The sequence below is a fragment of the Photinus pyralis genome, unplaced genomic scaffold (genome assembly GCF_008802855.1).
Source record: "Photinus pyralis isolate 1611_PpyrPB1 unplaced genomic scaffold, Ppyr1.3 Ppyr1.4_LG5, whole genome shotgun sequence".
Taxonomy (NCBI): Eukaryota; Metazoa; Arthropoda; class Insecta; order Coleoptera; family Lampyridae; genus Photinus; species Photinus pyralis.
The window spans coordinates 40601355-40627096 of NW_022170596.1; the positions used below are offsets into that span (position 1 = coordinate 40601355).

Consider the following 25742-nt stretch of genomic DNA (forward strand, 5'->3'; position numbering starts at 1 on the left):
ATTTCATTAAGACTTTAAATTGAACCGCGTGTGCGTAGTTTCTCTTCCTTTTTGGAATATTTTACATATTAAGAGATGCATTGAAGCGTCAATTAACTGCTTGGGTTGATTACCATCGTCTGTCATGGGGACATGGTGTCTCTTATAATGACGTGTGTGTCTTACTTGTATTTTATATTTATATTTCAGTTTTGGTTTCATTTCTTTTTCTGTTTCAGGATGATTACCTGACGATGAGCATAAATAGGCCGGAGTGTCGAGTAATGTTGCGCCGGTGTTTGGCTATCATCGTGCGCAAAGAAGGTTGTCAGGGTGATCCTGGTGACTTTTGGATGTATGAAAGTGGTTACATGCTATTTCAAGTAAGTACTTTTGTACTAAATTTATGTATTGTCATTGTTATTCATCAATTGGAAATATGTAGTGAAAAGGGAAAATATTACGAGGATTAAACGATCTTCACCCCTGAACCTGAACTTCGTCTGTTCGCCTTGCATATTAAATACACCATTGAAGATAAATTTCAAGTAATAGAGTCCACATGGTACACAAAAACAAATAAAAATGTGGTACTTATTACAAAATTTCAAGTTCACAAAATAATTAAAATAAAAAAACGAAACCTTGGAGGGTAAAATAACATCGAAAAATATAGAATTGACAAATGCCCATTCTATGTTTTTCTATCTTTGAGTTATGGTTCGTAATTTTAGCCCCACACCTTCGCTTTGGGACTGGTAATTCGAAAATTTTATTATAAACTTTGAATTATTAGGTATAACTTCAAATCCCTCGACTTATAAGTAGAAATTAGCCCCAAAGCTTGGACTTCTAAGTGAAAATTTGAATTTCTATTGTGATATACAGGGTAAACATTTTGTATGGAACACTGAATACAGTATCTTCAAAACATCATATTTAAAAAGAAGCTTTTTATTGTTTTCAAAATGATAAAAAGTTTGCTACTGGTAGGACACTCCTTAAATGAATATGTGTACCCGCGTATCAAATTTTAAATCCTATAAATACGTTAAATTCCATTAAATACGCTTAAATCCTTTTAATTAAACTTCATTAAAAACATTTAAATCTCATTACATACAGTTAATTCCTCTTAATTACACTTAAGTATCCAATTAAATGCCACAAAATACCAAAAATAAAACAAAAAATACGCAGTATACATATCTATAATCCTAAATAAAATGTTTAAATCATTATTTTTGTAGTTGCATGAAGATGCACAACTATACATTCTGGAGTAATTCTAGAGTGTCGACTGTAGACCATTAAAAAAATAAATAACAACGTACAGAGTGTCCCATTTTCGACACTTTTATAGGGTATCTTCGTAATCTTTAGTGCTATCAAAGTTCAAATGATTTAAAAAAATACAAAAAAATTCCAAAAATGTTGAAACTTTCTGAACCCATTTTGAATTTTTAGCGTTAAGTACATTTTTGAAAAGAGAATTTAATATGCCATTTTTTAGAATAAAATATACGGGATGTTCTAATAAAAAAATGAGGTTAGGTCCGATAACTATTTTACCTGATCCAGTATACTTATTTTTAAAACGGTAGATTATTCAAAAATGATTACAAAGAAACTTTTGTAATAAACATTTTTCAAAATATCTTTTAACTAAGAAAATACAGGATCATTATAAAATTGAACAAAATTTTCTTTTTTCGATAAAGTGCCTTCTAAAAAAATGATGTGAAAACGGAAGAAGTTTTAGTTTGTGTCTCAATTCAAAATTTAACCACCGGCGAGATTGAGTTTCTCTGAAAAAAATTAAACGGTCAAATTTGTAGGAAATAAGTTATAACAGGGAAATCGTTGAAGTCAAGGATATAACACATAGGACGTCCAGAAAGTAAGGTCCATTCATATATTCTGCCATTGCAGTAACCTTGTATCTTTATGAAGCTGTTGACGCCATTTTGACTTAGCTATTTGTTGAATTTGTAACGGTTTTTTCCGCTAAAATGCACCCCAAGACATACCATCGACACAAACAACAGCTATATCAGAAAGGGACTCATCTTTTTAACAAGCGGATTAGTAAAATTAAGGGAGATGAACACGAATTATATGTAATCTCTCCGGCCAAACGTGCCGCGTTGTACCAATCGACGTATATTGATGAAATAGCAATTGATTAAATCCCGCCAAGCGGCATCCCAATTATTTTCCGTAAACCAAACCAAACGGGCGCCTCGATAAAAACCAATTTTTCATCAGCACAGAATTTTCAAACGCGTCCACTTACAATCAGGTCCTTCTGCACGGAGATTTTTTTAACGAACCACTCCCGAAACCGAACGACAACACCATACTGCTGACGAAGAATAGGCGATTCGATAAAACCACCACATAATGGGAATTTCTATCGAAAAATTTCCTTAAAAACTAACGAAAAATAACTATAAACCCTAACGGATACATTATACGGTGATTGATACAAATGCCAGTGTAAGTTTTACGAGCCCATGATTATGAGTGTTTTCTATTCACTGAGGGGTCCTTTATAGTACTATATCAAGAAGAGATGAAATAGATTCAGTTAAAGGGGAGGGAGTTAACAATAAAGTCAGTATAAAATATAAGATTCGGATTCAACATCTAAAAAAATAGAAAAGGAGAAATCAAAAGTATCCACCTCAAAATTTTCCTAGTAAAAATACTAACTGACTGGAATCCTTATGCACAAAAGTGAGACTTGTTAGGGTTGATGAATAGAAGGAAGATTGCGACCTTCAGATAACCGCGCGAAGGCCACGGCATTAATATTCATTATGGCAATAGAACGAACACTATAAGTGAGTAGGTATATTGTTACATGTTTTTTCATTCTGTTTCTCTCTAGATTATTTAAATTAGTTACATTTTTTATACAGAATATTTAAATTGGACTCCTTTTTTTGGATGCAACGGTGGACTATCATGTAGATATGATCACTTTATCGGGGTTTCTCGAAATGAGCGCCGACATAAAAACAAACCATGTCAAAATTTTGCTAATTTTACTTCTAGTATCCACAATTCAATTTGTGGAAAGTATTTGGTGCACATAATAAATCGGTTGTTACATCATGTCAATCACTTCACTTTAATTACTGTGAAAAGTAAATTTGCTCTTACTTTCTATCAATACTCAACTCAGGTAGTTTTCAAGGTATTTATTTTGAACGTGGGTATCTATCCGTTCACCTAATTGATTGATCATTGTTAAATTTTCTATTTGTATACCCATAGCCCCCATAGGTGTTCGTGTTTACCGTATAAAACATATACTTTCATTGTGCCAAATCAATTAACATATTATACAAATTGGAACGCAAATATTAAAAGCATTTTAAACCTATTCGTGATTATGTGGCGAAATTCTCATTACTGCCGCACTTTAGACATTTGTGTTTGTTTTAATCAAGCATCGGTTTAGTGAAGAACAATCCTGGCTGCTTCCTTCTGATTCGCCTCCGCATCCTTTACTTGTGATCTTTCTTGGCCCTAAGGCAATACCCTTATCGTAGTCAGACATAAGCTATTTTGTTCTCATCTCTTTTGTTCCTAGCCTTGGACTGTCCAGCGACTAAATTCATAAACTGCCCACCTTCTACCCCTTGGCCATATTAGATTGTTATTGGAATCTAGGTGACCTTGATTTTTCCAGAACAATCACTTTTTGTATCGCTATTCCATGTTTTAGATAGCTTTTGAGATCTGGTTGCAATGGATGCGGTCACAAACAAGTTACTAAGAATCGCATACGATTTTCAGTAGGTGAATTTTTTGCCATCTGGCTCATATTCTATAGCACGGATTCTTGAACTCGTACAAATCAATTGGCTAAAGTTTGACATCGCTATCTCTTTTCGTTCTCGAGTTAGGCGAGGAACAGACGGACAGACAGACGAACAAACCATCACTAGAGGAGGGTATTAACCCGAAATCACCACCGAAATATTTGCAAATGTTAAAGGTGTTTGATGCCAATGCTGAAGGCCCCAGAACTGGTTAACGTCACTGTAACTGCAAAAATTGCAGGAAACGTCCAGAAAATAGAAGATATTGTGCGGAAAGACCGATTGAGCGTTCAAATAATAGTACCGACACACATACAGATAGCGAGCCCAATTGTGCACGATGAATTAATCATGACAAAGGTTTGTGCAAAATTGGTTCTGCAAACTCACTCACGGACAAAAAGAAGAAGAAATTACCTGTTTGCTGCAATGGTGGGAGGAAGACAAAGAAGGCATTAACGGCATTTCATAAAATTTTGACATGTACAAAAAACGGTAATCTCAATAGCCAGCTAGGAAGCTAAACTTATTACGATTAAAATAGATACGGGCAACTGAGGTCGAAAGGGGGAGAAACATAGGGGAAAGTGGGAAAATCACAAAAAAGGGGCCATTGATGCACAAGTACAGTAACACAGAGGGTGGAGATAGAGAACTCACGAGGAAACAGTAGGTACAGGGCACTAATAAGGGAGTGGTTGCCGAAATACATAATGGGGGGAAGAAAAGGTACCTAATGGCGAGGTTCAGATGCGGAAATGAGGGCTGAGGAAAGCAGAAGTGGAGAAAATGTGCTATGGGAATGCACAGAAGTGGAAAGGCTAAGAGGAAGCAGGAGTGAAGTGCTGGAAGAGGAGGCAAGAGGACGAAAGTGGATAAGGATGATTCTGGAAAAAAAGAAGAGAAAAAAACACATCCGTTTTAGGTTTTGTTTTGCTAACACTGTTTGCCAATTAGCGTCAATAAAGCTATCATATATAGGGCTGCGAGTTTCACTATAAATTCACCATAAAAATAAAGACCTTATACCCATCTCAAGACTAAAAGATAACGAACCACCTTTGATTGGAAATAAGTTTGCCAATGTTTATATGAATTTTATAATAGCATTTCCTCTTTGTACACAAACCTCTACCTCAGTGAGCATCGGGATCTAGGATTTAATGAATGGTATTGATAAATTGGAGGATAAATTCCCATATGTTTATTAATTAACTACTTTAAACTTCCGCTGTTCTATCGACCGACAGTGTACAGTGAAATATTGGAAAATACTCAGAAAACCAGTTGCCGCTTTAGATCAATTATGTCTCATCCCAACATAAATGTACAAAAATTTCCCCAGAGCTAAGAAACAGTCTTTGAAAAATAAACGACGTGCTCCAAAGACCCAACAGTTTTCGTAACTGGTGAATAAAAGCGGTTCTTCTTTCTTCCTGCAAATGTTACTAATGCCAAAATATCTTTTAAACTGAAAAACCATGACATTTTCTATGTGAAACTAGGCGATCTTTTTCAAGGTTTTTGTTTGTCACACCCTCGCTTTATGAGAAAATTTCGTTGATCATTTGGTAGGTATTAATCTTCAAGTGACAAATACTTTTCGATATCTTACTAACTAGTAACTAGTAGCCATTATTCCGTTGATCTTTTCGCCTGCTAAGTTTAACAATGCTAGACCAGCGTATTTCGGTCTAGAAACCGTACCTACTTACCTAACTGTTTTGGGATCATTCCACCTGTAGCGTCCGAGTAACCAGAATTTCGATCTTTATTAATTCGGTAATTTTGTAATTTGTAACAAAATGTAAATGATAGAACTAGGTACCGTTTCCATGGGGATGTAGTGTGTATAGGTAGAATTAATTGGCTGTTGCTCAGTCTCCCAGGAAGAATTACAGTTACTACTGTTAATTAACACATTTTTCATATATCTATACAATTAGATTGCACTGCGAACTGTTTTAATGATGTACAAATAACAATAAACACTCATTTTTTCCTCTAAACGTTAGCGCTTCTCTCCCATATCTGCCTAATAACATTAATTTTGAGTAGTTTATCTTAATTTGCCAAAACATTAATTTACGATTTGTTTTGCATAAATTAGTATTAATCTACACGCCGTTTAATTTATTGCATACGATTTTTTGCAATAATTACCGCCAAATTCTTACAATTCCTCAAGATTAAATGTAATGCTTCCGATTGGGCTGAGGAAAAGAAAGTTCATTGAAATTCGATGTAATGGGGCGGTTTCTTAAACTGTAAAAAATGGTAATAAGCAGATTGTTTTATAACCGCCGTTATTTGGCTGTCACATGTCTATAAATACGACCTGCGTTCCTTGATTTCAAATTCGAACCGTAGGTTGTTACTCCAGTTAATGTGGGAGTGAAAGTGAAATTATATTTTTTCCTATGTATTGTAATATAACGGTTTCCGTTAATTATATACAATTAATGCGTATTCTGTCACTATAGCCACGATTTTATGAGTATACTCTTACTTTTATTATTTATAACCATTTAGAATTCGAATTTTACATTGCATATTTATAAGTACCTTCCTACTTGATATCTAAAAATATATTTACTTGCCTTTATAAAAATAACATAAATTGAGGATGTTAAATTACCTCGGGGTGAAACATTTAATACGCTTTTTATATCAGCCAGTTTATAAAATTTATGATTGGAATATGTTATATATGAAAGTAAAAAAGCTGAGTGCAGTTTGTGCATTCCCCAGCTATATTTTTATAAGTTCTCCAGAGGCCATCGCATTAAAAATAACTACTCTTAATCTTAATTAAAAGAAGCCTTTTTATATGCGTTTCCCAGTTTAGTCACTGTAAAATTTACGTATCTGATTACGCGATACTTATTTTCGTTTATATCCTTATCCGAATGGATTGCATTCCGTGTGAGTGAAAGGGGTGGGATCGGAAAAGTCGATGCTTATTTAATAGCAGATGGGATGTAAACTAATTAAGATCGTTTAGGTTATTTCTCCAGCTTACCTCGCTAACTGGTGGACAGGGGGTATAATTTAACTACGTTTACCAACAACCATATGTAATATAGCTACATACCTATTATCAGAACGTGTAACGAATTTGGGAGAATTCGGACAAACCCATTCGGCTGAATCCGTTCGCTACGCCTAAAGAAAACTTCCCCTTACCAGAACACTGGTGATAACATTTATTTTCAGCTAAATCATCCCAAAATACTCACCTGCGAAAGATTCGTCTCTGGAAGACTGGCTCCGAAAGCTTTTTCCACGGAATATTTGATTTCAGAAGTAAGGAGAACTCGACTCGAAAAAATTAGCTATAAGAAAATTCGCCCAGAAATATCCATCCCAAAGACAAGCCGGTTCTGGAGAAACACTCTCTTGGTTGCTTATGTGAATTGCATCCCTTGCAAATGACAAGGGAACTTCCAGGGGCGTACTAATTGACAAATTGTTATTGTACAAGTTTGCAAACACTTTTCTCAGAACTGCAGCGGGTTGGTGGCATTCTGTTTTTTAAATTCTATTAATTATCACCCTTAGCAAGAAGAAAATGACAATTGCATCTCCTACAAATGTCAAGGGAAGTTCCAGTGGCGCCCCAAGTGACAAATCTCCATTACACAAGTTCCCAAAATTGCAGCGAATTACTGTGATTCTGTTTTTAAATTTTACTTTATAACACTATTTTCTAGTTTCTAGTTCTTAGAAGACGGTATGGAGTCTATTGTGGTAGTTAGTCAATGTAAATGCTGCCCTCACTGCGTATAAGCAGGCATTTAAATCGTAGTAGTAGGAGAGCTGGTAGACATTTTTGGGTAGGCATTTGAGGAACACTGAAAAGTTGTCCAATACTTCTCCAATAATACCCAAAGACAGAATTGCAGACCTGGCTGAGGAGTAGCGGGGCTTAATCAACCCCTATATTTTTCAAGATCCGAATTTTTTTTCTCATAAAATTTTCTTGAGGCATTTTTACACCTTTAAATTTGATATCTAAACAGCGACAAAATCAATAAGCCAGATCTCTGCATTTTCTAAGCCTCACGCCGCTGAAAGCCCTTTGCCACGCATATGTTCGAGAAAGGATCGTTGTCTGGACGAGACTTCCTTCATTGAATCCCAATTCCCACGAGACGAAGGTTCCAGTGATCAGTATTCCGGGAGCGGATATCCGGAGGGCAATTTTTTCCGGGAATGTATCTGCCGAGGGTGCCTTTTCCTAAGACGAATACTCGGAGGTAAATATTCCAGATTTTACCGAGACAAGTTTTTCAAGGCAAATTTACCGCACCTGAACATATTTCGAATAGTACCTAACACAGGCGTTCTTTGCTTGGCGGTTAATTTTTGATCATGTTATTCGAAATTGTAATTGAATTTGATTTGTAGGAAAATTATTTGATATTGACTTTGTTTAAATAATCCCGTTGTATTTTGATTTTTATTTATTGTTAATTTAGAAAGATAAGCAAAATTTGGAAATATGTGCGTGAAATGTGTTGTTAAAGATTATCTCCGGTCATTGCGATAAGTGTTATCGCTGCGTAAAAGTTAGACAAGCACAACACAGATCTCAGTGTTTCGGCGCCGCAGTCATTTTCATAAGAACGATAAGTTGGTTCGGAAAGTTGAAATGAAAGGGAAGACAAGATAGTTAAGTATACTTTATAATACCGGCCGTCAGTGTAGTATTAAGTGTGCCTCTGATATAACGTGGTGGTACTCACTTCTTTGTAAACAAAATATTACCTACCTACTACTATAAAAATTACGTTTAGCAATTTAAATTATAGCCTTTTTGCTGAAGTTTTAACACAAAATATATCTAATTTAAATGTGGTCCTGCAATTATTCAGGTATTTTATGTTTTTAAAGTTACTAAAAGTAAACGAAATCAGTGATAAATTACGAATCGCTTGGCCATTAAGTATGTGTCAGCTTTAAAACTATTATTTTTCAGTCAATGCTTCATTATTACAGTTGGAACTTTCAGAAAACAGGAATGCATAGACGCCGCGACGCCTGCTACGTCGCGACAACATCCGCCAACTTACATAAGTTTCCAATTTAATCTCATTCGTGAATCGTGACTGCTTTCTTCACTTAAATAAGAAACACTTGGTATGTTAAGTGTTAAGCATTGCATACAATCAACTTATTCAATTGGCAACCTAATTTGGAGCATAAAAAACCGTACCACGCCTTATGTTTAACTTTTATCTCATTTTATTTTCGAATACTTCCACCTAAATAATAAGTTTTTAATAGATTTATTGATTGTCTGTGCTGAAAGACTTTCAATTTCCATCTTGGTGTAATATTCAATTTCGATTAGTCGTTGATGGTATTTTATTGTGTAATGTCGAAAAAATAATAAAAGGTCAGATCCCAATTATACCATACAATAACCGTACAAATTGGCATAGTGTTGTTGATTGGTTTTCAAATTCGAAATTGTAGTCGATACGAAAGTCTGCGGGGCCATTTTGTGGGATAATCGCATACATAGATTACATTACCTCAGTGTAATGCAATCCGCTTGACATGTTATTTATCTAACCTACCAAAATTCCAAAAATACCTACCCTTTTCTGGAACTGAGATGAGATATTATTTAAACTCAGTAAAGTGGATGATAGAATTCTCGCAAGGAAAACCGATTCTCGAATTTTATACACTAGATACAGTAATACTCCGAAACCCAGAACCTTGAAGATCTCGAGGACTCCCATGAAACCATTGATATTCTATGGCTTTTTAAATCTCTCTAAATTCTCCTTTTTTTCTACTTTTTTTAGTGCACACATTGAGGCGTCAAAGAGCTCCACCATGCTGGCATAAGTCCAAATGTAAACTGACAGTGATGAAAGCAAAGTTTGAATCTTGGCAGCATTTTGTCGAGTCTAGAATATCGGCTAACCCATGGGGAGTAATATACCGCATATCTTCTCAAAAGCAAGTTCCCTTCGACCCTTGTTCCAATATCCGCGACGGTGACAGATACTCTGTTTCCGAACAGCATACGATGAACGCGATTTTGAATATCCTCTATCCTGACGACGATCTAACAGAAAACGAACCCCTGCGCGCCGAAATGCGTTCCCGACAAAACTTGGTGGTCACTGGACAAGATATCCTTTCACAATCGCTAAGAATCCCCAAAAACAAAAGCTCCTAGACTGGAGGAAGTTCACGGAAACGTACTAAGAACGGTGCCGGAGACTCCTTCTCGCCGAACCTGTATGAGACTCGGCAACCAAATATGACTTTATCACCGGACGAAGGTCGACGGACGATTTTGGTCGATATTTCCGATGATTATCATTGTCTGACGTGTGGGGTCTCCGAGTATCGCGCCTTACTCCGATTCCCCTGAGCAGACACCAAATTACATTTTATTGGTTTTCAATGTTTTTCTTTTTTATTTATAACAATTTCTACTACGGTAACTCCTGCCCAAACGAAGATTACGATATTCCTATATCTTCCTGGATTTTTGGCCAGGCTATGGGGACAATTTTTGAGAAAATCTGATGCCGTTTACCTCTGATGACTGCCTCTTTTTCGCGCCCATAGAGAGAAAGTAAAAGTTCTTACCTCAATGATCGTGCTCTAACGCTAACCATTCGTTTAATTTTCAAAAAGTTGGTTTTTTGTGGGCGCTACAAATACGTGTAAGTACTGAATTCGAACGACATTGACGTTAATTCATCTATCAAAAACAATGTCACTGCGAATTATGAAATCGATACGAACTTTGGGACAAATTCCAAGTTTCGTAACTAAAGTTGTGCAATCCTGCTTATGCTTCGTAGGAACTGTCCTTTGCGTACACTACAACCTCAGCGTGTGCTTGTACAAACTAACAAGGGAAATTGTTATTGTAAGCGTTGTAGGATACTTGCCAATTTGTTCTGTCCTTGCCGCCGTGTATGTTTTTGACGAACCATCCGAATTTATTGAAAAATGTCTAATGCTATTTGGTGGTTTACTTCACCTAACAGCCAGTGTCTTTTGTATCCTTGAGAATAGCATTACGGATCCCGCAATAGCGCCATGTAGTGACATACAAGTGTTAATTCTCGGATTGTGTACTCTATCATGCGGAATTTGCATGGTTACCGATATTCTAAATGTTAACCAAGTATTTAGATTACCAATAAGCGAGAATGTCGACGAAAGTAGTTAATAAATGCCATATTGTTTATAGTCAAATTATTTAATGAAATTCGTGCCGGTTGAACAGACGAGAAGACGTTTGTGTAATTTTGCTGGTCTGTGGTTTGTATAGGAAGGGCCACTAAACACATTTAGACCATGGCACAGTTCATCTTTATCATCTAAATTTGGTACTTGTTTGATTAGTGTAATTGTAGTTACACCTTCTGTTATAGAGAATTTTGACATGCTTTTATTTTTCAGGGATTCATCGCTGCAAATGCGGTGTGTTGGTGGAGTAACGCCCTGCAAGGGGCCACGCGAGGGCTCGTGTACCGAGGCTACATTAGTCCAGGAGCTCTCCTTGTTAGCGCTGAACCATGTTCCCTGGAGGTTTTACGAGGTGCTTGGGCTCGTAGAGTGCTCCAACCCCCCTCGGGTTACAAGATAGTTGGCATTGGTAAGTTAAAATCTATGCGTACGAAGGAGTAATATTTAAAATACATTTGGTAACCGATTTACACCAAATCAGCAAAATATTGCACCCCAATTCCAGTTTTCTTACAGCGTTAATTTCAGAGAGAAAGATTCCTCTGGGTTACATTGACAGACATAATTAAAAAGAGAGGATACTGCAACTTCGAACGTAGAAGCCTTTAATCACGCCATTGTTGTTGCTATGCACTACAAATTTGAAATTTCCAGACAATAGGGAGAGGGAATATGGCTTGATTACTAAAGAGAGTTGGGATGGTGGCATGACAAGAATTTAAAATCGCTATTGATTTGTTCGCTACAAAATCGCCTGTATTGGCTGCATTTATATTACAACCCCTCAATTTTCTCCTTGCCTAATAAAACGCATCCGCCTTATATTTAGATTTGTGTGTATATTCCAATTATTTATTGCAGAAGACATTGAAGAGTGCCTTGTAACGAGCGTTGCCCAAACTCAATGGACACCTCTTCCCGAAGCAGTATGTGCTGTTGTCCTGAGACTTTCCAGTCAGGGGCGTCCGGCAGGAATTGAGTCCATTCGAGAGGCTTTAATACTAGCATTTCCTCACGTTTCCCCTCCCAGCGAGCGAACAATTTATGATACCCTTGCTCAACTGACAACTGAAAGGAAATTGTATCATACTTCTAAAGGATACTTTATTGTAACGCCAGAGTAAGTATATCAATTATATTCTATTATACGACGTCATCAATGAAAACACTAGATAACGCATAAATACACTTTAATTTCTCTGTGGCACTGTTCAGTTCAGAGATAGGTTTATAAAAAAGAAGCTTTCTTTTGACTCATTTATTTAGAATGAATTTACGTAATAATAAGTACCTAATAACTAATAAGTAATATAATAACAATAAATACTGTTTGTGTATTAGTTAACTCTGTATCTGCACGCAAAGATCTTTGCTACAGGTAGTTCCTCCTACTTCAACATATGAACAAGAGGTGGCTACTGTCTTGAATTTGAACATGATTACCCCATTTTCCAAGAACGTTGAACGCTCTATTCGCCCGTCTCGTCCTGACGTTCCACTTGCCTTTTATGGGTACCCTCTTCCGACACTTTGTTTTCAAGAGATTCGCTTCGACTTGACCAATAATAGTCGTCCAGCCAGACGATTCATTTTGCTCCTGTGACTATTTTCAGCCGACTAACTGTTTTCGCTCTTAAGGTTTTGACATCTGCAATGGATATATTTGTTCGCGACGTCCCAATGACCCTTGTGATATCCGATCATGATAAGGGCGTCGAGGAGGAGGACTATGGTTGGTAAAAAATTAATTCCTTTTGTTGAGACCTTTTATTCGTGAAAAATAAAACCAGCCCCCCCCCCCCTCCAAACCGCCTCTTTTGATAAGGAGTCAGAAAGAAGGGCGGTAGTTGGTAGAAAACAGTTATATTGTATTGTTGAGATCTTTAATCTTCAAGGTATAGGCTACTTAATGCAAAAAATTCCAGGACTAGGTTGATTCCTATAAAAGTAGTTCCACACGGCAGAAATGGGTCCGGACAACGGTGGTGTAGAGTGGTGAGCCGGCGAAGCATTAAGAGCACACGGAAATCTTTTTTTTAATTCTTAAAAAAATGCGTTAAAAAGAATATGAAAAAAACACATTTTTCGCTGATCATATCGCGCAAATGGTCGCCCTGAACTTGAATGGCGTAATGTGCACATTTTTTGGAATTTTCCATCACGTTTGCCAATGTTGCGGTCAATATGGCGGATGTTGGCCGTAATTTCGTCCAAGGTTCTTGACTTGTTGTCTTCGACTTCATGTAGCCTCGTAGAAAAGTCTGGCGGCGTCAAAATCGCTATGATTCGACCAAGGGAACAATGACTTCAATACATTGATTACGGCACGAGCTGTGTAAGGTGGTGCACCGTCTTGTTGAAACCAGTACCATTTTTGCAGATTACATTCGAATAAGCAACTTAAATGAAAAAACTTTTTGTAAATAGAGGTCCGCTTTTCAAACGCTTTGTCACTCGAAACTCATTTAAACATTCTCAAATGTCATGGTCTTATGTTCAAATTTTAAATTTTTTTGTATAATTGTTCAATGTTAGCACCCGGTTGGCCTTAGCACATCTTCCCTCCTTATATAATTCGCCTGTCCGGATTTTATAATACAGTTATATTTTTACAACTTGTGATATAATGTTGTAGCTAATACCATGTGCTTGCTATTGCAGAAGAAGGCGCTCTAGAAGCCATTCTCGTGGACGACGGAAACATGAGGACGGTAGTGTCAGTAAGGGTCTTTTAATGTCAAATGAAGAAGCATTGGTATTGGTGCATGGTGAAATGGCTACCATTAGAGATGGTGATATCACTCATCAATGCATACAAACAAACTTGGCAGACGTAATATGTGGAGGTGCGTGCAACATTTGCAGTCTTAAAACATGGGCATGGAACTATAATTCCCGATTTTTTTTTAGGTAATGCAAGTGATAAAATTCTGTATGCTCGTACCAATAAAAGGCGATCAGCGTCATTTCCCGCTCACAGAAGTCCAGATAGGAGAGGTTCGTTCAGATTGTGGGGAACGGCCAGGCGATTGCGGAGGTCTGCGTCAACACGGACAATAGCGAAACATTGCACAGACAGTAGTAGTAGTACAGATTACCCAAATAGCAGTGATTCTACACAGAATTCGAGTAAGTTATCTTTATTACACATTGTTGAACATTAAGATGGCGTTTTGCAATTGTAGAAAAGCCGTCACTGTTTACGAGATTATTCAGGCGTTCACGACGTTCGCCGTGTCACTTTAATACGTTTAGCGCCCAGTTTCCTCCAATGGAGTGGTTTAATTCCAAAGCCATACATTTGCATAGTGTGTCTACGCAAACTACTGCTACTGACAAGGTAGTTTATGAAAGAATCATCCATCGGCTCCTTTAATTTATTTTTTCAGGATTCTGCTATTTCCTTACCATATTACTTCGAGAATTCAGAAGTGGGATCTGCACGATCAGCAACGTTACCAAGACAGCACCGGAGACAACTTTCCAACGATTCGACATACGTCACCTCCTACGTTGAGTCTCGAGATCAATCTCCTAGTTTGAAAAGGAACAGTCCTTCTCATGCTTCTAGCACACTACCTCGTAACTCTAGTAATTTAAGAAGCCCATTCCATTCGACCAGAAGCTACGCAAGCTCACGAAGGACTAGTCGCTCAAGTTTATCACCCAAAATTGGTGTTTCAAGTGGCGAAGTTCAAGCAGACGTCGCGCAAAGGTTGAATGCAAGCAATTCACCGATTCGCGATGCAGTGAAACCGAATACAACGAAAACCCCTAGTTTAGAATCACTGAAAACTAGTCATAATACTATAAAGAAGTCGACCAAACCGGAACTCCGGGAGCATTCGAACGAATCTACCAGTGCCATTAACAAATCGTCCTTGCACGAGTTAACTACCGCCTTCAAAAATTCTGTTGCCTTAGATAATAGCGGCCCATCGAGCATCGAGTCGCATAAAAGTAGTAAAACTGCAAGTTCGGCGACGAGCGGACCTTCCAGCTTAGAATCACACAGAACTGTTATAACGCGACCTCCGAATAACAGCTCCAGTCCGAGTGGAAATTCAAAACGATCACCTGCAAAAGTGAAAGAGGGAGACCGAAGTAAAGCAAAAGAAGGACGAAAAGCCTCAAACTTACCGCACAGCAATTCGTTTACCTTACAGGTAACGACGAATCAGGGTGGTTCACTTACCAACAATGCTAATAACGCAATGACGGCAACGATCAACGGCGGTAATTCTGCAAATACGAAGATTTACGTTCAGAACTCTCCGGTGCGTTCGGTCATTACATTCGAGAATGGCCAGAGTGCTGACTCGAACCCTAACGTTGTTATAATTAACGGGACAGAACCGGTGAAGGAAACCGTCAATTGTCCGACAAGTGTTGCTCCAGAGGATCAGAAATATTCCAAAAACATAAATTCAAGCGGATTGAACAACACTACCGTTGACCGATCGTGCAAGGAACCAATGAACAACAACCGGAAATTATCCCTGCAGATACCCATGAAAGAAGGATTGAATTACAAAAACATTTTAAAAAATCAAGTGGGACTGGTTAGCCCAGACTTGGTGGCAATACAAAGTTTTGGAGGGTTTACCCGAAATTCATTCTGTAGCAACCCTCCCAGTCCCACTAAAAGCTACGATAGCATCTGTGATTCCGCGGGAAGCATACTGAGCAAGTACGTTTCGGATTCTAAAACTTCGCTAGAAAAACGAGTTGAATTACCTAATAATTTGGTCGAGAAGAACATTTTGGGATCGGAACCGAACATCTCCTACAAACAGGACTACAGAGATAAGACGTTGACCAGAGACAGTAAGCTTCAAGACTCGCAATTTCCGAGTCTGAGCGACTTGAGTTTTAATTTCACGAGCTTGGCCGCCCAAAAGATTCTGCAAGGGGTCAGCATAAATAGTATCGATACATTGGTGGAATTGAATACGGCGGCGGTAGAGAAACAAAATAATTGTGACGTGGTACATACTGATTTCGGTTTGGTTTGAAAGCGGTAAACTCCTAACTCAACTTTTTGTTTGGAAAAGATGATATTTAGGACCAACCAAAATGTTACTAGTGGTGCATTTAATTTAGTTTAGACAATTTCAAGGATGGTAATTTATTGCTAGTATTTATTCTATCGCCGGGTAACGTATGCGCAGTCTTTGGAGTCAGAATACCAATTTTATTAGGTAGGTACTGTATAGATCTATTAATACAAGGTTTCAGTGCCATGGCAGCCGTTATCTAAGAATGAAAGTGCTCTGGGTGGTCACTAACCATTTCATTTTCGGTATGAAATTTTATTGCTGCAAGTGAACTATCTTACGCCTGTGAGTGATTTTGAAAATTGTTGATACAATTCCAATTCACAAAATTTAATTTATAATCTTTCCACCTTTGGTGTGGTTTGAGTCACATTGTTATACAGTGCTATTAATTTAGAAGTAGACATAGGGATTTCTTATGTCTACTTTTAAATGACACAAATCCTTCTGAAAGATGCCTAATTTTTACAACCGAAATAACATACGCACGCATTTTGTATTGTCATTCTAGATTTTTTAATAAAAACGACAGTAATAGTTTGCTTTTAGGTTATGATGAAGAAATATTAAATTCGGTCGTTATTTCCCCTTAAGTTTCTTATGGGATTCTCTTCCACAAAAAAACATTCAGTTTCATATCCTCCGTTAAATTTGAAAGTTGTTTACGATGTCCTATGTGGGTCACATTTTTGTCATTTAAAACTAGACATAGGAAATCCCTATGTCTACTTCTAAATAAATATCACTCTATAATTGAATATAAAATGAATTTAGTTTGGTTAATGAAATTCAATATTCTGCTGGAAACCAGCTCCATAACAGCAACCTAAACTTACAAATAAGAACTAACACATGCATTACTGTTGTAGGAAAACTAGTTCAAATTGATGCCTATCGTTTCCTGTTCACTTCTGGCGATTTTGATTTGCTGTTTTGTCCAGTAGTAGTGCTATTGGAGTACAGTGGCTAACATTGCTGTTCTTCAATTGTTCAAAGATGTTTTATTTCTGTTGATTAACATACATTTTAACGCAATGTGCTACATAGTAATTCGATCAAGTAGCAAAAGGTAAGAATACTGAACTCAAATTAAAGACGCTAAGATTTGAATCAACTTTTTTGAATATCTTTAACATTTATTAACTAACTCTGCATAATACCTAGAGAAGTAATCAATTTCCTTTGATATATGCTTTAATGAATTCCAATGAAAAAGGGAAGGGGCAAAAGGATTACAAAAAAATATTAGCAAAAGTTCAGAATACCTAATGAAAGACATTTTATGCTCATTTTGTCTTGGTATTTCTCCACAGACGCCAAACCATCATCAAAGGTGCACAAAAATTGAATAGAATCATTTATACATATTTTAGAAGACAGTTTATTAATGCAGCTTTTTTACTACTTTATCCTGCCTCTTTTGCATAATCGTATGAAATGGAACAAATTACCCATTAATGTATTAAACATCATTTGCCCTACTTACCAGTAAACGACACACGCATGCAAGGTACTAAACTAGAGAAATGATTTTGTATATTCAGTATAAAGGAAAAGAGAATGCTTTTGTCTTGCATGTTTTCAACTTGGTTTGAAAAATTGAAGCGAATAACTTGTTAAATACTACCTAAAGTTATATATAACTATTAATACTTTTATAATGTCGGGTGTAAATAATAATCTGTATGCGTTATACACTACTAATTCAGTTAGTCGTTAGCAAATTTGTTTGTATGCAAAACTAATTAGAAACTGTGTAAGGTTATACTAACTGTTTGTATAAAGTTGTTAAGAAATATTTGTAAAATAATTTGCATAAAACATTCTATTTGAGTGCTGCTGTCTATACTTTAACACTACCTCTAGCATGGAAGACACAAGGGAAGACACCACTTAGCGGATAGGTAGGTATGTAAGTTTTGAAAAAGAAGGAAGTACTGGCTACATGGCGAAACTCTGGGTGTGTTGTAATTGATGTGTTTCATCGTTTGGATATGTGTGAGAAAAAATTACTAACGAAATTCAAACCATCAATTTAATAATCCAAAAAATACTAGAACCTTGCCCGCGAAATTCAAACGATCATCACTTCTGATGAATCTCCCAGTACTTCAATTGACAACATTGACATGAAGTGTGTCTAATGCATTATAGTTCTGATTATTTTCGGATTTTGACGAGATTTGGTATCTGGGTATTTATAACAGTGTGAAAATGACGAATCTAAAGTTAGCGCAAAAAATTTAGTTTCGTGGAGATCAGAATTTTTATATGCACCCATTTAAAGGAGTTCTCTTCTAGCTTCTAGCTCTACTATCTTTTAATTGTCCGACTAACTGGGGTAGCTCGCGAACAATCGGTGTTCTTTAAAATCAAAGAATGTTAGCCGCATAATAATAATTGAAATTTAATTAATAGAAAAATAGATAAATATATCTATAAACTATATTGTAATTAACAGATTTAATAGTCGCAATCGGCGACAACTACAAGTAGTTCTGTCGGCGGAACGGCGTCACGAATCGGCTGAACGGACGGACTCGGGCGCCACCAAGCGAAAATCTCGCCCCTGGTCGAGGGTCGCGGTAGCCACGGACTGGCGGGTCGGTCTCGGTAGCCTCGAAGAAACGGCAGCCAGGAATCGGTCGGGTGCAACCGATGGGGGCGGTCCCTTCGGCAAAACTAAAACAAAGTTACGGTAGACTCTCTATAGTGGGAGCGAAACCTCTCACGACTGATAACGTTCACTGTAATTCATTAAAACGTAAGTCATTTAAGTATGCTTACCTAATTAGACGCGTTAAAACTTCGATATGTGGTAAAATGGTTAATAATTAATTAACGGCGCTGAAATCTTAAAATATTAACTTGTTTTCATCTTCTCTGGCAAGAGAGCTTTCAGCGACTGTAAAGCGATCTAAATATTCCTACCGGAAAGGTTAAAAAACTGGTAAAGCTACTAGTTAACTTACGTGCGTTGTCGGTGGTAGAAGAAGTAATTACACAGAAATGAACATACAGAACTCACCCCTCGTCTTCCAGAGTAAATAAATAAATTCAGAAACCAGAATTTTTAGTAACGAAGCGGGCAGCTTAAAACGTTTCTAGATACTGGGTGTTCAGCAATGCTGGTAGACAAATATACGGTGTGGATATAACTTCGGGTATAAACTTCTGGGCGGAAGACGGGCGCTTCGTTACAATACGAAGTAGACATTGATATCCACATAGTAATACAACGTCAACCCCAATAGACCTCGTCCTCAGTTATACCATCACTTTTTTAACGACCATTTATTTTAACCTTGCAACTTCGATCCATATAGGCTATAAAGAATATAAAATTTGGGGTGATTGGGACGATTTTAAGGCGTGTTACAGTGTTGTACGGACATCAGAAGGATTGAATGAATCAAAATCATGTCTTCTGCATCGAAATACTGCTTTTGGTATTTTTCCAACATATCGGTGCAAGAGTAACGATTTTGACATGTTGCACACGGACAGACGGACGACCAAAAATTAAAAGCTACACAAAGTATCTGGGGATTAATTAAATTAAGAGTTCTAGCGAACACAGACGAACGGACGGACAAAAGGACGGACAACCATACGAAACTATAAAGTAGGTACCTATCTGAGGATCCTTAATAATTTAGGAATTTGTCCGACAAAAAAGATATTGCCAGCAGTGCATATAAAAAATGTAATGAACAAGCTGACTGCGCCACGTTACTGCACAAAACAATGTTCATTCTCGCGGGGTTAGCATCTCCCATGAGTCCCCAGTTTATCTACTGGACTACTGCTAACTTCACGCACCCAAATTCAGATAATGTAATAACTGTGTACATCTACATAATCGTTATTGTTCTTGCAAATTTGGCTCAGATCTACTGGGTTTTTAAATTTTTTAAATCAATATTTAATTGTATCCCATGCTCTATACCACTTTTAGGACCACTCTTGGTATTAAAAACTACCAAATAGAAAAGATTTCTAGGGTATGTGTGCACAATAATGAAAATATTCACTATAAATAGTCGGTTTTGTAGTTAGTTCTCCGCAGCCAAGGCATTGCGCTTGACGAAAACAAAAGAAACGGCATAGCTGGGCACGAATAAGCGTTACTTTTGTCAAGGCGACAATTAACAATCTCTTTGAAGCAAACATAGGACTAATAACGTCTCTGAAATAGTCGCGTAAATATGGGTGTATGTACATCAGGAGGTATGCACGGAGCCGTATGGGCCCGTAACTAAAAGGGACCAAATTTTATTTTTTCTCTACCTATTTGGCGAATCAAGAAATGGAAAATAATTTTTTCAAAACGCAACCACTACCCGTAATCACAAGGGTACTGATTACTGAGGTCGTGGTCAAATAAGGAATGCAAACACGAAAAGTCCTGAGGGAAAGCTGTTCTTTACATTCTATATTTAACCCTAGGACTTCAAATCAACATTGTACCTGAAAATGTTAACATTTCGGGATATAAGTCGAAATTTTCGTTTTGTGCTGTAGAAAAATTTCGAAATATAACTCAAGGCATTTCGAAGACTGATATGTTGCATAGAATTCGATTAACAAAGTTTGAAGCACTTATTCACCGTGGTTTAAAGTAACTGAATGGGACTCTTCTATGGATTGCATCATACGTTTGCCTACTTTCCTTGCACAAAATAATCCTGGGTTTTGCACAGTACAAATCTCAAAACTTTGCGAACCCAAATTCAGACAATGAATATGAACTGAGCGAATTGAGGAATTGGATTGGATAATTTTTGAATTTTAATGTTAATCAATCGAATTTCTGAATTCTTCCAATTGCAATGATGGAGTTCAAACATCTTGGTACAATTTCGCCTTTGCACTCTGCATTAAAAACCATTCGAAAAATCTAAGGAGACATTTGCAATTCTTGATTCTTTAGTTAATCTGCAAGTCACTGCAATTAATTGTAATGACAATGATAATTTAACACATAAATGTTCATTGAAACGGCAATAGCCGAATAAGTAAAAAGCTTCCAGTAATTGTGGCGCAATTGATAGATTCGATAGAAGTGTGGTTTGCGGGGCAGGTCAGGGGCTTCTGGTGGTATGGGACCGTGAGGTACAAAACAGAACCACGAAAAGGTGAAAAACACATTTTTGTGTTTATTGCCATCGGATCGATCGCAGCAGACGTTACTTGACGGCGTCGCGTAGACAATAGACTACAATGGATTTGTTTTTTTTTCTTAATTAGCATAAACGAGAGGGAAAAACTAGATTGCAGCGCAGGCGCGCTCAGACGACACTTATCGATTCAGAAGAAGTAAACGTCGAGTTTGACAGTGACCCATAATTATAGGTGGAATAGAACCCCACTGCGCTTCTGCGTAGTCCTAGTGTTGGTGGCCTGGTCTATTTTATGCAGTCTTACTCTCATTAGCGATTGCGCGGTGCTTTAGAAGTAGCGATCATATTTTCAAATGAGCGGCAATCTTTTAGGAAACTTTCCTAGCGGTTTGAAAGGAAAAGTACATATACCTAATAACATGGATCGGGACAAGTCTGCTCGCTCCTAATCCAATTTAAATGCATTAATTTATAGGGGCTTCTAATTTCCAATAAATAGAACGGTGGTGGGCGGTAGTCGTAGGTTTAATCAATTTTCCTTGCGTGTATTTTCCGATTTTCTGCTTGATGAATGTTGTAATTAGTTTGTTAATCTGGAATACGTGACGCCGGGAATTTCGTATCGAAACTGCGTGCATACTTAATCGCTGTTGCTAAAATTCTTCGTCTTTCATCCCTCACACGGGTATTGTTTTTGAAGTTAACAACAAACTGCTCACCACAAATTTGCAAATTTTTACAAATACTTTTCTAGTTTCATTGGAGTGTCGCAATAATGCAATTACTAACAAATTTTGCTCCTGAGAATGGTGGAGAATCTTGTGCGTAAAAATCAAACACAGTACAAGGAGCTGGTGGAGAACAAGAGTACATATCCCTCACGATTGGCTAGACCGAACGAGAGACTGTGATAGGGAATCGATACTATTCTTTGTATTTTTAGCAAGTGATAATATAATCAAATCACAATTAGTTCTTTTTCGATCATGTCAATTGTCAACTGATAAGTAGTTTCGCTCGTCTGCCATAAATATTAAATACCCCACTAAGGAAAAGACGCGTTTAAACACTAATGGGGTTTGAGAAAATCTCCCATATTTTGTATAGTTCTGTGAAGTTTTTGGCCAATAGCTGAACCCATAGTAAATCAATCGGCAATCCTGAAAAATAAGAATAAGAATTCGCATTTGTTTGCCATAAACTCTATCATTGAAACAATAGTCACAGAAACAAAAGAAGGTGTATGGTTTCGTTGGTTAGCGACGCCCAATAAACCTTCGAATCTATTGGCTATTTCTTTTAATGATGTAATGATAGTATATACTATATAGTAATGATTGTATAAACCCACCATTATTTACATAAAAGCCAGGAAAATCACACATTACTGGCGAGAAAACATTGAATTTAATTTAATTTCCGAGTCAAGTAGTGTCATTCTACCGACAAGTTTTGTATTAAATTTTATCCGAAATCGCATTTTAATATAAAAATTTGATTAGTCAATCTGTCATAGTGATGACAGGAGTTATTATAGATATTTAGCAATGTGTCAGGTGCGGCGGGAACTTTTTTTACATAAAGTAGGCATGAAAATTAAGGTTTCATGACAGTTTTTTTCCGGCTTCTTTGAGAATATAATTTTTGAAAAAAAAACGTACAGAATTCGAAGCGTATGAGAAAAAATAATAAAAAAATGACCCCCTATTTTGGTTCTCTAAAGAATGTCTACCTATCACCATTGAATTTATAACTATCAAATTCAATGTTATCACCAAATTTATGGTGTAAAATTTATAATTAGGTACTTCTTTATAAATGATTTACCAAATCATTCAACCACTCAATTCTCATGGTGCCAGAAGGGGCGCTATTGATTATTATCCCACGTCAGTTAAAAACTAACCAATTATCGGTTAAAGGCGGAGAATTTGATGAAACGAAAGATTCTAGAGTATTTTGGGAACCTGGTGGATGTAAAAAATGAATTAATTCAAGAATCTAAAGAGAAATATGAAGAATATGAGGATCACCTGCAGCATCTAAAAATTTGGAAGATTAATCACACTGCATGGACGTGATAACAGAGGGGGGGGGGGCGTAACAAGGCGTGGGCCTCGGGGATGCCTCAAAGACCTATTAACATACATAAGTACCAGTACGTATGTTAAAAACATCTCCACATCACGTAGTGAATAGACAATTTTATTACGGTATGGGAAAAAAATAGATATAGGGAAGGATGTTTTTAAGAATTTAGTATTCTCTAAGTGATTATAAAAATGTGCTGCATTTGTAAGTACCATTGAAACGCTGTATCTCGGAAACTATTAGCCTTACAAAGCCCGTTAAGGGCTTGAATTGTAACAAATTTTGTCTAGTTTAAAAAGTATACGATAATCAATACTATACTCAATACTATACCAAATGACAAAAAAATACTATTTCTAAATGCGTTGGTATAATAGCAGTAAGAGTACCACGTTGATTTTCGGAAAAGGTCCGTAACATTATTAATTTTTTGGGCGAAGTTCTTAAATCTTTGAATAAAGAAAGGGAAGAAGACAAAATGTTCACCCTGTATAAAAATGAGTTTATTCTTTAAAAAAACTGAAATTGGTAAACAGGAAAAACACTATAAGAAGAAGGACTATGCTTTTATCTAGATTAAGGGGCGGTTTGCGTAGTCTGTAGACAAAATCAAGTACTTAATGAAACAAAAAGGTATGAAGTACCTACCACAAAAGTTACAGACCTTGCAAAAGACGTTATTAAACCTTAATTTCTTTAAAATGGGGAAGGGTTATACTTATGTGCAGGTTATAAATACTTATGTGCATTTAAAATGTGGTTTGTGCACTCTATCGAGGAAAAGAAGTCACACAAGAAAACTTATATGACGTACCTATACCACGATGGGCGAATTGTTATTTAAAGGTGAGTTCTTATAAAAAAAACTTTGAAACGGAGAGGGGCTATTATGTGCACTTATAAAATTTGGCTTGTGGATTTTGTAAACAAAATTAAACAGCCAAACAAAATGTTTAAAGATTTTCGATTACAGCATTCATAATAGACGAAGCATGTCATTATTTACTGACCTTTTTTTACCTTCGTTAAAGATACTCTTTCTTATGGCCCAAGTAGGAAAATTCCTCGGAGAATTCCTACCACCCTTGTTACTTTCCTGTTACAGGCCTGAATTACACCCAATTTAAATTCCACCAAAAAAGTTTCATAGATCATTTATGAGGAAGAGCTGTTTTAAAAGTCAATTTCTCTCCTTCCTTTGCAGCCCGTAAGTGTAAACGTAAATCTGCATCCCCTGAATAACACCAGCGTCCATTACTCATATAAAAAACAATAATCATAATAAGTTTGTGTAGTTATTTATTTTAAGTTGAATTTCACTAATAAAGTATAATTCCACAGCTTATTTATAGTTATTTACGTGTTGTAAATATTAATCTTTACGGGCAAACTGGAAGCTGGATCCAGTGAGCCTAGTATAAAGATTAATTGCAAAGCGAGACACGTACTAACTTTTATTTTCACCTTCATAATACGGTTTTCAAATTGAAAATTTTCAATTAATTTACTTTAAGTTGATTAAAGGCGGTATTTCTGGCTAAACGTAGTTATGGCGATGTTAATAAACAACCAAAAAATTTGTTATGTTAAATCTGATCGGTTTTTTATCCTGTCGCAAGTGCTTGTACAGCCAGTTGGTGTAAAAACTATAGGAAAATTTCCAACCGTTATAGCAAAGAACTGTTGAAGTTTCATTCTTCTCTAAAATCATAAATATGTTTACATAGGCATTTGGACTGCTCTACGGCTCTTATATAGGCTATTAATTGTGCTTTATGGATTATCTACCACTGCAAACAGCGCTTTTTGATGAAAAAATACTCGCTTTCGGGTTATATTACTACGATTAATAGATTTGTAAAAATTCTCAATTGAACAGGACATTTTGTACAAGAGGATGGGCATTGAGCCTGTCTATCGCTGCACATATTCAAGGCGTTAAGTCATCCACGACGTAGTTTTTACTAGATTTTGTATGGTAATAAACCGATTGTTCCAAACGAAAAACGTTACCTTATTAAACAATGGCCTTCGCCATGGATTTAACCCCCCATTCCACAATTTCTTGGTCAAAACACACTTGTTGCGTTGTTAGCAAAAAAATTTGGTAACGAGGATGTTTCAAGGCATTAATTGCTAGATGCTTTTAGTGTTCGGTTGGTGCTTATTCACCTTGTGTCTTTGTGTGAGAAGTGATGTGTTTAAACAAATAAGATAAAAATAAACAGGATAACTCAATTAAAAGATTTAATGACCCTTCAGACATACGTATTTTGTCATGTTGGGCATTCGCAAAGCCGTTTATTACGCATCAGAATTACAACTTCCAGACGCATTAATGGAAGTATGAACAAATCCCAAGTTTTCCACAATTCAATAATTCCAAGGCCGAGTCCTTTAAACTATTTGCTCGAACAGAAGCGTAGTTT

At 36.7% G+C, this 25742-nt stretch overlaps 1 protein-coding gene across 1 annotated transcript; it reads left to right on the plus strand.

Annotated features, from left to right (window-relative positions):
- Positions 1-218: 218 nt before the first annotated feature.
- LOC116170437 (dentin sialophosphoprotein-like) lies at positions 219-17454 on the plus strand (the record flags this gene model as incomplete). Its single annotated transcript, XM_031486837.1, is given in 7 exon segments — positions 219-362; positions 11256-11451; positions 11904-12162; positions 13704-13888; positions 13953-14171; positions 14228-14382; positions 14432-17454. Coding segments are annotated over 7 exon segments (2769 nt in total). The 3' UTR covers positions 16058-17454.
- Between the last annotated feature and the right edge of the window lie 8288 nt (positions 17455-25742).